The 13,441-nt window shown below is 43.0% G+C and overlaps 1 protein-coding gene across 12 annotated transcripts in view; it reads right to left on the reverse strand.

The window, feature by feature from the left end:
• LOC135524068 (CUGBP Elav-like family member 2) overlaps window positions 1-13,441 on the reverse strand; it is a 72,940-nt gene that overhangs the window by 55,550 nt on the left and 3,949 nt on the right. Inside the window, exon 1 of one of the 12 annotated variants that reach the window (XM_064951235.1) lies at window positions 13,224-13,309. The exons of 9 other annotated variants lie outside the window; for them this stretch is intronic. In XM_064951235.1, coding sequence (XP_064807307.1) covers window positions 13,224-13,306 — 83 coding nt within the window. In that variant the 5' untranslated portion in view covers window positions 13,307-13,309. Of the gene's footprint in view, window positions 1-11,888; window positions 11,910-12,791; window positions 12,928-13,223; window positions 13,310-13,441 lie in introns of those variants that run through there. 2 more of the 12 variants (XM_064951238.1, XM_064951239.1) reach the window with 2 other exon arrangements.

Below are 13,441 nucleotides of genomic sequence, written 5' to 3' on the forward strand. Positions count from 1 at the left end.
CTATTTTTGTTTCATCAGACCAGAGGACATTTCTCCAAAAAGTACAATCTTTGTCCCCATGTACAGTTGCAAACCATTGCCTGGATTTCTTTTTATTGCATTTTTGGAGCATTGGCTTCTTCCTTGCTGAGCGGCCTTTCAGGTTGTCGATTATAGGACTTGTTTTACTGTGGATATACAGTGCCTTGAAAAGTATTCAGCCCCCTTGAACTTTGCGACCTTTTGCTACATTTCAGGCTTCAAACATAAAGATATAAAACTGTATTTTTTTGTGAAGAATCAACAACAAGTGGGACACAATCATGAAGTGGAACGACATTTATTGGATATTTCAAACTTTTTTAACAAATCAAAAACTGAAAAATTGGGCGTGCAAAATTATTCAGCCCCCCTTAAGGTAATACTTTGTAGAGCCACCTTTTGCTGCGATTACAGCTGTAAGTCGCTTGGGGTATGTCTCTATCAGTTTTGCACATCGAGAGACTGAAATTTTGTTCCCCATTCCTCCTTGCAAAACAGCTCGAGCTCAGTGAGGTTGGATGGAGAGCATTTGTGAACAGCAGTTTTCAGTTCTTTCCACAGATTCTCGATTGGATTCAGGTCTGGACTTTGACATTCTAACACCTGGATATGTTTATTTTTAAACCATTCCATTGTAGATTTTGCTTTATGTTTTGGATCATTGTCTTGTTGGAAGACAAATCTCCATCCCAGTCTCAGGTCTTTTGCAGACTCCATCAGGTTTTCTTCCAGAATGGTCCTGTATTTGGCTCCATCCATCTTCCCATCAATTTTAACCATCTTCCCTGTCCCTGCTGAAGAAAAGCAGGCCCAAACCATGATGCTGCCACCACCATGTTTGACAGTGGGGATGGTTGGTCAGGGTGATGAGCTGTGTTGCTTTTACACCAAACATAACGTTTTGCATTGTTGCCAAATAGTTCAATTTTGGTTTCATCTGACCAGAGCACCTTCTTCCACATGTTTGGTGTGTCTCCCAGGTGGCTTGTGGCAAACTTTAAACGACACTTTTTATGGATATCTTTAAGAAATGGCTTTCTTCTTGCCACTCTTCCATAAAAGGCCAGTTTTGTGCAATATACAACTGATTGTTGTCCTATGGACAGAGTCTCCCACCTCAGCTGTAGATCTCTGCAGTTCATCCAGAGTGATCATGGGCCTCTTGGCTGCATCTTTGATCAGTCTTCTCCTTGTATGAGCTGAAAGTTTAGAGGGACGGCCAGGTCTTGGTAGATTTGCAGTGGTCTGATACTCCTTCCAATTCAATATTATCGCTTGCACAGTGCTCCTTGGGATGTTTATAGCTTGGGAAATCTTTTTGTATCCAAATCCGGCTTTAAACTTCTTCACAACAGTATCTCGGACCTGCCTGGTGTGTTCCTTGTTCTTCATGATGCTCTCTGAGCTTTTAACGGACCTCTGAGACTATCACAGTGCAGGTGCATTTTACGAAGACTTTATTACACACAGGTGGATTGTATTTATCATCATTAGTCATTTAGGTCAACATTGGATCATTCAGAGATCCTCACTGAACTTCTGGAGAGAGAGTTTGCTGCACTGAAAGTAAAGGGGCTGAATAATTTTGCACGCCCAATTTTTCAGTTTTTGATTTGTTAAAAAGTTTGAAATATCCAATAAATGTTGTTCCACTTCATGATTGTGTCCCACTTGTTGTTGATTCTTCACAAAAAAATACAGTTTTATATCTTTATGTTTGAAGCCTGAAATGTGGCAAAAGGTCGCAAAGTTCAAGGGGGCCGAATACTTTCGCAAGGCACTGTATATACTTTTGTACCTGTTCCTCCAGCATCTTCACATGGTCCTTTGCTGTTGTTCTTGGATTGATTTGCACTTTTCGCACCAAAGTACATTCATCTCTAGGAGACAGAACACGTCTCTTTCCTGAGCGGTATGATGGCTGCGTGGTCCCATTGTGTTTATACTTGCGTACTATTGTTTGCACAGATGAACGTGATACCTTCAGGCATTTAGAAATTGCTCCTAAGGATGAACCAGACTTGAAGGTCTACAGTGTTTTTTTCTGGGGTCTTGGCTGATTTCATTTCCTTTTCCCATGATGACAAGCAAAGAGACACTGAGTTTGAAGGTGGGCCTTGAAATACATCCACAGGTACACACCAATTGACTCAAATTATGTAAATTAGGCTATCAGAAGCTTCTAAAGCCATGACCCCATTTTCTGGAATTTTCCAAGCCGTTTAACCTCTCTGGCCCACCCGACGTGCTAGCGTCTCACCTTGCCAACAACAAATGCAAATGCGCTACGCCAAATGCTAATAGCACTCGTTAAAACTCAAACGTTCATTAAAACTCACATGCAGGGTACTCAATTCAAGCTACACTCGTTGTGAACCGAGCCAACGAGTCAGATTTGTAAAATGCTTTTCGGCGAAAGCATAAGAAGCTATTATCTGATAGCATGCAACACCCCGAAATACCAGAAGGGGACGTAAACAAAGGAATTAGCATAGCCGGCGCTACACAAAACGCAGAAATAAAATATAAAACATTCATTACCTTTGACGAGCTTCTTTGTTGGCACTCCTATATATGTCCCATAAACATCACAATTGGGTCTTTTTTTTCGATTAAATCGGTCATTGTATACCCAAAATGTCCATTTATGAAGACCGTCAGATCCAGGAAAAACACCGTTTTTAAACGCGTTATTTTTGTAAATTAAAAAAGCCTATAAACTTTGACAAAACACTTCAAACTACTTCTGTAATCCATCTTTAGGTATTAGTAAACGTTAATAAACGATCAAATTGATCACGGAGCGATCTGTATTCAATAGGCACAAGTTTGAAAAACGTAGCCAACTTTTCCGGTTCCATTTTTCACAGCTGTGGACCTGAAAACCGGATGTGGCTATTACTCAGATGACCAAGGATTTAGTGGAATCGAAATCACAACACTGGCGACATCGTGTGGAAGCTGTCGGAACTGTAATCTCACCCTTAAGTATTTTTCCTTCCAATAGACAATACATAAACTGGCGGATTGATTTTTTTCTCAGTCGATTATGTGATCAGGTTTCCTTGCGATTTTGACCACGGAACTCGTTTTGTTATAGTCACAGACACCATTGAACCAGTTCTAGAACTTCAGAGTGTTTTCTATGCACACATACTAATCATATGCATATACTATATTCCTGGCATGAGTAGCAGGACGTTGAAATGCTGCGCGATTTTTAACAGAATGTTGAAAAAGTAGCCCGATCTCTTAGAGGTTTTAAAGGCACAGTCAACTTCGTGTATGTAAACTTCTGAACTACTGGAATTGTGATACAGTGAATTATAAGTGAAATAATCTGTCTGTAAACAATTGTTGGAAAAAATCACTTGTGTCATGCACAAAGTAGACGTCCCAACCATCTTGCAAGACATTTGTGGAGTGGTTGAAAAACTAGTTTTAAAACCTCCCGACTTCAACTGTAATTGTCTATCAACTTCCAATCTCCCCCCATATACACACACACAAAAACGTCTGTATTTTTTTTACCCTAATCCTACCATAAATGGATTAAAATAAATGGACAACAATACATGTGCTTCTACTTACATCTAATACATACATGGCCATCTGAATGTAACTGCTTGTATACTGGTTCTGAGTCCCAATAATGTGTAATTTTCCCTGTTGTGTGCACGTGTAGTGTCCTGCTCATAAGGCACCAACGGAAAAAACAAACTGAAACAGGGATGGACTGGGACTACCTCGACTTGTCCAATAATAAATGCTTATTGTAACTTTCCATTGCAAAATGTTTTACATTTTAGTCATTTAGCAGACACTCCAGAACGACTTACATAGTGCATCCCGTAGTGCAATAATCTTAAAATAGCTAGGTAGGACAACCACATCTCAGTCATAGTAAGTACATTTTTCCTCAATAAAGTAGCTATCGGGAAAGTCAGTGCTAGTAAAAGGGGAAGTGTCAAGTGCAAGCAAACAAATTACTTTAAAAACATATATTTTTTTTACAGGGGGGGGGGGTACTCTTTGAAGAGATAGAGTTTCAGATGTTTTCAGGAGATGGGCAGGGACTCTGCTGTCCAACTTCAGCAGGAAGCTGATTCCACCATTGGGGTGCCAGGACAGAGAAGGGCTTTGACTGGACTGAGAGGGAGCTGCCCTCCTGTAGGGGTGACCAGAGGTGGCAGAACTATGTTCTCAGGTTGGGATATAGGGTTTGATCGTAGCCTGAACGTAGGGAGGGGCAGTTCCTCTTGCTTCTCCATGGGCAAGTATCATGGTCTTGTAGTGAATGCGAGCTTCAGCTGGAAGCCAGTGGAGTCGCAGGGTGATATGGGTGAACTTGGGAAGGCTGAACACCAGGCGGGCTGCAGTGTTCTGGATAAGTTAAAGGGGTTTGATGGCACAAGCGGGGAGCCCAGCCAACAGCGTGTTGCAGTAGTCCAGATGGGAGATGACAAGTGCCCGGATTAGGAACTACGCCGCTTCCTGAGCGAGGTAGGGTTGTACTCTACAGATGTTGTAGAGCATGAACCTGCACAAGCGAGTCACTACTTTGATGTTTGCAGAGAATGACAGGGTGTTGTCCGGAGTTATGCCAAGTGTCTTTGCTCTCTGGGAGGGGGACACCGTGGAGTTGTCAACTGTGATGGATGGAGAGGTCTTGGAGCAATCAGGCCTTCCCAGAAAGGACGATAAGCTCTATCTTGTTGATGTGGAGCTTGAGGTGGTGGGTCAATATATCTGTCAGGCACGCTAAGATGCATGTCGCCATCTGAGTCTTAGAAGGTGAGAAGGAGAAAAGTAGTTGAGTGTCATCCGCATATCAATGATAGGAGAGACCATGTGAGGACATGATGAGTCGAGTGACGGTGTAGAGAGAAGAGGGCCTAGAACTGAGCCCTGAGGGACAACAGTAGTGAGTACATAGTGCAGACACAGATCCGCTCCACGTCACCTGCCAGGTAGGATGCAATCCAAGATTGTTCAGAGCCTGAGACACCCAGCTCTGAGAGGTCGATCTGATGGATGAGAGCAAAGGACAGAGAGTCCGCTTTGGCAGTGCAGTGCCACAAAGGAAGTCAGTCTCAGTTGAGTGACAAGTCTTGAAGCCTGACTAGGTACGGTCAAGAAGATCGTTCTGAGAGAGATAGTGAAACAGTTGGTCAGACAGCAAACTCAAGTGCTTTGGAAAGAAAAGACAGGAGGGATACCGTTATGTAGTTTACGTCAGAGGGGTCGAGTGTTGGTTTCTTGAGGAGGGGGAGCGACTCTGGAGTCAGAGGGGACGCAGCCAGTGATCAAGGATGAGTTGATGAGGGAAGTGAGAATGTTTCCAAAGATTGTATGGAGAAGGGAGGAGGGGATGGGATTGAGCAGGTAAATCGTTGGGCGGCCGGAACTCACTAGTAGCAGGATTTCATTTTACGTTGCGTGCCCTAATCAGTAACACAACCCTGGACTGGTCGCTGATTTAGTGTTGCACGGTATACCAAAACTTTGGTACTTTTTGGAAACTAGAACATGAAAAACAGTTCGGTACTAGAATGTATTACTTTCAGTACTTCTGTCAAATGTGTGTCACGTTGTCTACTGATTGAGGATCTGTATCAGCGCAGTCGATGTCCCCTTATAGTGCGAGAGGACCGTGCCTGCTGCACTTACTCCTTGCGAGCTCTAGCATATCCTGAGGAACAACTGCACTCAGTCTGGGCCGCATCACCACTTATGCTGCACAGAAGTTAACACAATTGAATAATTCAACACGGCATATGGAAATGTTGAAACTTATTGTTCACTCCTATTCTAGATAATCTTTGCTCGAGCCTCGAACTGAGTGTGTGTGAATGACATCATGGGTCTTAAAGAGAGACCACGCGCACTTTTATAAAAGAGATTTCTTCTTCAATGCAAATATTGTTGATCAGTACAATAAGTCCCAAATGAAAGGGGAACAGATAAGCATTTTCTGGCTGAATTCATGGGGCTATAGATGAAAACCAAACTCAATACATGCACACAATCCAATTGAATATTCATTCACCTGTATTGTAAATAGGCCCGGGCTATATCTTGATATAAACAGTTTATCAATAGACTAGAGATTTAACATACAAATAAATGATGACATTAAGGTCGTTAGATATTTTTTTTTTACCAAAGTCAAATTGATTGGATAATTGATTTATCAAAAAAAATCAAATGTAATGATATTGAACTCAAAAGATCTATCTGGATCAAGTGCCATTCTGTGACTTTGGCTAATACGCCTTCTTTTTCACTTTGGTATCGAGTATCGTGATGGTATCGAAGTAAAAAAAAAAAAAAAGATTGTATTGCAACAATACCAAGCTGATTCCACTTAACTTGGACAGTATACCCTTCTAACTCATCCCGTGTGTTGTAGAGCATATGCATTCAATCTTCAACATTTTATTAGCAAGGCCTATAGCATGTGCCACTGCCACTGCCTTCATACAACCTAACGTGATTTTGGGATTTACCTTGGTTGGCTGAAGTGGACTCGAAGTTTCAGTCGTGGTTGTTTAAATTTTCAAACTTTCAGCCCTCAAAATATAGCCTAAAGTCATGCACATTGATATTACACTGTATATCCTGTGCTCTGTAGTATACCAGCCAACCAGGCGTGCTGGATATGGGTAAATAACTAGCTATCCCACTGTGTCAATTACAGAAACACCCCGGCGAATGCATCTGATCTTTGCTAAATAAACACGCCATGAGGCCAGCTGAGCGTGAAAGTCGACTACAATTACTGAATACTTTGTTGCGACCTCTAACCACACAAACAAAACTTGGAGGCGGCTTTGGAAGAGGAAAAAAACAGCGAGAAAGAGGGTTGAAGAAGATGAATGCCCATGTAGTTTGCTTCCAACCACACCACACAACTTGGGGAGCACAAATGAGAGAGCGGTGGATATGTACATTAGGCCTATGTAGTTTGTTGCGACCTCTACTCAAACCAAACTTGGGGAACTAGGAAGAAAGGAGACGGTGTGAAGAAAGACGTAGACACGAGCCTAGTATTTTGTAGCAACCTCAAACCACACTTGGACAAACTTGGTAGAGTAGGAGGAAAGGAGAGGAGTGAAGATGTAGACCTAGGCCCATGTATGTAGTTCAGACCCAAGTATCTTATTTTAAATCCTTTGCATGTGTTGGAGAAATTGTCAGCTCTCTTACAAGTCAAAAGGTCAAGGATGAGAGAGCCACAGTGCTGTATGCCCTGTGAATGCCAGGCCACCATACTAGACAGTGTCTGAAGGGAGGGGAACAGATTATTATTTAATTAAACATAGTTCCATGGCGCATTGCCACACCAACAGCAAGAAGTGGTAGAACAGGTGACAAACCCCTCCCAGTTTTCAACATCAGTCTACATGGCTCACGCAGGAGATGATTGTGGACTACAGGAAAAAGAGGACCGAACACATTCCCCTTCTCATTGACAGGGCTGTAGTGGAGCAAGTTTGAGAGCTTAAAGTTCCTTGGTGTCCACATCACCAACAAACTAACACAGTCCAAGCACAACAAGACTGTCGTGAAGAGGGCATTATAAAAACTATTCCCCCTTGGGAGACTGAAAAGATTTGGCATGGGCTCTAAGATCCTCAAAACGTTGTACAGCTGCACCATCGAGAGCATCCTCCTGACTGGTTGCCTCACTGCCTGGTATGGCAACTACTCAGCCTCCGACCGCAAGGCACTACTGAGGGTAGTACGTACGGCCCAGTATATCACTGGGGCAAAGCTTCCTATCATCCAGGACCTCTATACCAGGAGGTGTCAGAGGAAGGCCCTAAAAATTGTTAAAGACTCCAGCCACCCTAGTCATAGACTGTTCTCTCTGCTACCGCATGGCAAGGGGTACCGGAGAGCCAAGTCTAGGTCCAATAGGCTTCTACACCACTGCTACACTCTGTTGTTGTCATCTATGCATAGTCACTTTAATAACTCCACCTACATATTACCTCAATTACCTCGACTAAGCGGTGCCCCCGCACTTTGTACCGGTACCCCCCTGTATATAGTCTCGGGTCTCGCTATTGATAGTTTACTGCTGCTCTTTAATTACTTGTTCATACATTTTTTTTACTGCATTGTTGGTTAGGGGCTCGTAAGTAAGCAACACCTGTTGTATTCGGCACATGTGACGAAAAAAAATGGATTTGATCCCCACACACTATGCGAACAGCTGGCCCTCTGCACTGACTCTTGGGGCTGAGAAAGAGGCCACACTTTGCCCAGATCAGACAGCCACCCGACCCCTGTCAGTGTCCACAACAAAAGGATCACATCATCACAGCGTAGCCCAGATAACACCATGTGTGCGCTTCAAATAGCACCCTATTCCCTATATAGTGCACTACTTTTGGCCAGTGCCATAGGGTAAAAGAAGAAGTGCTGAGCAAAAGTAGTACCCGGGCAAAAGTAGTGCACTAGGGTGCCATTTGGGAGACTCCTCATCTCAGTGTTCATTGCCAAAGGATCAAACTTAAGCCCAGATATTCACTATCTTCTATCAGAGGCTCAATCAATCACAGAACACACACACACACACGTTAGGTAGAAATTGTCACCTTTGTGTGCATGCGCGTCCAAAGCCAAAAGATATGATGAATGCAAGGAATCCTTCCAGTCCCAATCCACCCCAAGCCTTTAGACCAGGAGTGTCAAATATAGTCCATGGAAAATAATGGACATGCATTGAAACAGTTTCTTGATTGTGCCCGCCTTGCCAAAAATCACCTAAATTAAAGCTAGACGGTCAGGGAGCAAGTTCCCCATCCATAATTTTTGCAATGATCTTTCGCAAATTTTGACGGCGAGAAAATATAACCAGTTTTCAGTGCAGCCCTCCGGACCTCGTTGAAGACCAAATGCTGCCACTAGGTCAAGATGAGCTTGACACCCTTGCTTTAGACTAATCACAATTCAATTTCCAGACAGCCATGATCACATTTTCCCTCGGTCTATCATCCCTTGTTGATATTAGCCCTTGTTGATATTACCAGTAAGTTCACTGTTGGCTTTTCAATATGTGTATGTGATGGTGGGAAATGCATATCAAATGGATGAAGCTGCTACAGGATACTTGCTGTTGAACTCAACTAAGATGAGTGGTGAGTGATATGTCAATGAAGTCAATTGAATTGAAATGCTGGAATCACATTAACAATTAACAAAAATATTGTTTATTATATTTACAAGATATTCAAGTGACCGCTCTAACAATGGAAATATAAATGCCTGGAAGGCAGGATGGAGGAGGGACCATTGGTGGGGCCATTCTAGCCAATGAGAGGGCAGATACACATGTGAACAACAGGCCATAGAGATAGGTAGAGGACTCATCTTTGTATATGTGCCGTTATAGCGTCTGTGGCAGCATGGGCAGCAACATTTAGGCCATCTCCATTTTAAAGTACAGATGTGAGAAATTGCCCATTTAAACTGCATTTTTTTTTTTTTAATTAAATATAAATCGGTTTCCCATTAAAATTAGAAAATGACAAAATTCCATGCGAATTCACAATGCAGCTGCCTGCAGCAGCACCATCCCTTTCAGATGGTTAAGCATTGCACATGTACTACTATTACTGTACAACAATTCCACCTTAGAAAGTTTGCATTTCCTTCTCATTTAACTTCTCAGTATTGCCATAAAGGACTTTGCTGCTGTCGCGTGCCTTTCTATGCCATTTTTCCAACTGTTTAAGACGATGACATAGTGGTGGAATCTACTCAAAATATAAATTCTCGACTCCAATAATTTATTCCTCGATTCCCCTGGTGTCAACTTCCATTTCCGATTTGATTCTGCTAGGAATCAACTCCGAACTCCGTACTTCCGAGAACACAAAAACACTCGCATCTGGCAAAATGACGCCAACAGAGAGGGCTGACTCTCTTTTAGTCCTTAAGAAACTATGCAGTATTTAGTTTTTTTATGAATTGTTCCATTATTCCTGTACCCAAGAAGGCAAAGGTAACTGACCTAAATGACTATCGCCCTGCAGCACTCACTTCTGTCATCATGAAGTGCTTTGAGAGACTAGTCAAGGATCATATGACCTTACACCCTAGACCCATTTCAATTTGCTTACCGCCCCAATAGATTCACAAACAATGAAATCACCATCGCACTGCACAGTACCCTATCCCATCTGGACAAGAGGTGTATGGAAGAATGCTGTTCATTGACTACAGCTCAAAATTCACCACCATAGTACCCTCCAAGCTCATTATTAATCTTGAGGCCTTGGGTCTCAACCCCACCCTGTGAAATTAGGTCCTGGACTTCCTGGATGGGTCACTCCCAGGTGGTGACGGTAGGAAACAACATCTCCACTTCACAGATCCTCAACACTGGGGCCCTACAAGGGCACGTGCTCAGGCCCCTACTACCGTACTCCCTGTTCACCCATGACTTCGTGGCAATGCACGCCTCCAACTCAATCATCAAGATTGCAGACGACACAACAGTGGTAGGCTTGATTACCTACAACGAGGTGACAGCCTACTGGAAGGAGGTGAGGGCACTCGTGGTGTGTTGCCAGGAAAACAACCTCTCACTCAATATCAACAAGACAAAGGAGATGATCGTGGACTCCAGGAAACAGCAGAGGGAGCACCCCCCTATCCATAGACGGAACAGCAGTGGACAAGGTGGGACATTTTAAGTTCCTTGCGTACACATCACGGACAGACTGAAATGGTCCACCCACACAGACAGTGTGGTGAAGAAAATGCAAAAGCGGCTCTTCAACCTCAAGAGACTGAATTATTTTAGGATTGTCACCTAAAACTTTCACAGATGCACAATTAAGAGCACCCTTTCAGGCTGTATCACGGCCTGGTACAGCAACTGCAGTGCGGTATGCACAACGCGTCACCGGGGGCAAACTACCTGCCCTCAGGACACGTACAGCACCCGATGTCACAGGAAGGCCAAAAAGGTCATCAAGGACAACAACCACCCAAAACACTGCCTGTTCACCCCTCTACCATCCAGAAGGCAAAGTCAGAACAGGTGCATCAAAGCTGGAACCGAGAGACTGGAAAAACAGCTTCTATCTCAAGGCCACCAGACTGTTAAACAGCAATCACTAACATAGAGAGGCTGCTGCCAACATACAGACACAAATCACTAATGCCACTTGAAGAATGGTTACTTTAATAACTTACATATCATACTCATCTCATATGTATATACTGTATTTTATACCATCTATTGCTTTTTCAGGACCCTGTCTTTCAAAGATAATTTGAAAAATCTAAATAACTTCACAGATCTTCATTGTAAAGGGTTTAAACACTTGCTTGTTCTTGCATGGCTTGCAAATTCACTCAAGTAGCCTAAAGTTTGCCTCTTCCTCTCTGGTTTTATTTACAATTACACAACTTTCCCCAGGCCTTTATAGCATAATGGCTAGTTAGGCTATAACAAGGAAAATAATATGTTTTGTGATAACTGTATTGTAATTGTTGTTTTCAGTAAGGGTTTTTCTTTAACTTCATTCACTGATTGCGCCAACTCAGGAATCCCCACACAGTTGACAAGTTTAAAATGGTGGATCCCTCAATGGCAATATTCATGCTAAAACAGGTATATCAATGATGAGTCCTCTAGCTATCTCTATGACAACAGGCACAACTATGAAATAAAGCAATTTACCCCAAAACGACTTTAATGCCACGTGCGTCCACGTATATAAATCCATTCGTAACAACTTAACCATTAAGAAACTAATATTCGATCAAAGAAGATTCATGTAGAAAATTAGCAATTACATTTTTTGTTGACCGTATTCGACAAGCTCGTTGACCTTCATACATACATTTTCGTGGACAGACTTGGGGCGGAGTAAAACCTCTCGCTTCACCTCTTCCTCTCACATGAACATGCATAAATCCATCATCCAACAACAGCTGCGAGTTGGACAGGTCAGGGGTCGAAAGATTTCCCATGAGCATTATGACAAACGTATTTTTTTGCCACCACAAAAAAAATGTATTCCGTCTAGCATGGAAAAGGGAAACTGGTGAGAATGCTTCCCGTCTGTCCTTATCTAGTAGGAAAGCATATTATTTGTCAGTCACCGTGTTTTAATGCAAATCCATTCATCAGCCCATTTTATAATCACTATCTGGGCAAAGGATTTGTTGTAGAAGGTTTACGTTTGTAGCCTATGTATGGCCCCGTATGTTTCGGGAACTTAACTACAGAGCCAAGCCCATATCTAGATATAACTAGGGGGATCTCAGAGTTAACTGTGACTAGCAACGTAGAACCTTGAGCTTCATACCCTATCTATGGGTGTGAGTTGAAATCCACTCATGGTAAGCCGAATTAGCCTAGGGGGCATTTCTGAAAACAACACGCCTGTGTTGACTAGCTTCCTTTGCTAACAAATCTATGTGGCGGTCACACGATTTTCATTAAAATTGCTCAACAACAAAAAAATGTACCACGTGTTCCTGCAAGCCACCCTACATGAACCTCCATTACGGGAAATCGATTTGTTAACGGGGAAACTAGCTACAAAGACGTAGCAAACTGTCTCGTCGTAAAACACGCCGAGTACAAACGCAAGAAATACCTCGCACCCCCCGCAAAAAAAAAAAAACGTTTTACTTCAACTGTTACATTACATAGCGACTGATGTGCAACGCGTGCCATCGAAAGCGTGGCAACGGGTAGTAACATTGTTAGTTGGAAGTAATTTTCTGTCATGACCTACCCGAACCGACGACTCCGTTGCTGTTCTGCTCAAGCAAGCAGCATTAAAAAAAACAAAGGGCGGCTGCCTCGTGTGCACGTTTCTCCCGCTCGCACAGTAAACACACAAGCAACCCCAGCTTGTATAAACTTTACAATGACGAGCCCGATAATATCCGCAACGTCTAACTCCGGAAGCAAATGTTACTTGACTAGCATTTCCTTAGCTAAACCGTAAACACATCTCAGTGAACTACCGTATAACGTTAGCGAGCTTATAGTACCCCCCACCCCCCACTTTTTTTTGCCTTCTAACTCAAAACCGTGTCGATATGTGTGGCGCGTTGGACGCGACTTCATGCGTTCTACATTTTATCTGCAAATTCATTGTAAAAAAATTGACAAATACATGTCGGTTATGATTAGTCTTCAAAACCGGGCATTTGCTACTTACTTTGCGTCTTCCGAGCTCATCATCAACCGGCTTTCGACCGTCCTATCCGGAAGAAAATCCAGACCACTGTATGCCGAAGTCATGTTAACGAGCTACGGTACAAGCCACCACGCCGTCGTCTTTCAACAATGAAAGTAACGGCTTCGAGATTCAACTGCTGCGCGACCACAAAACGGAGCCAGGGAGAGTGGGGGCCTTCTACTCTAAGCAGCAGAATG

Source organism: Oncorhynchus masou, chromosome 31, assembly GCF_036934945.1.
Source record: "Oncorhynchus masou masou isolate Uvic2021 chromosome 31, UVic_Omas_1.1, whole genome shotgun sequence".
Taxonomy (NCBI): Eukaryota; Metazoa; Chordata; class Actinopteri; order Salmoniformes; family Salmonidae; genus Oncorhynchus; species Oncorhynchus masou.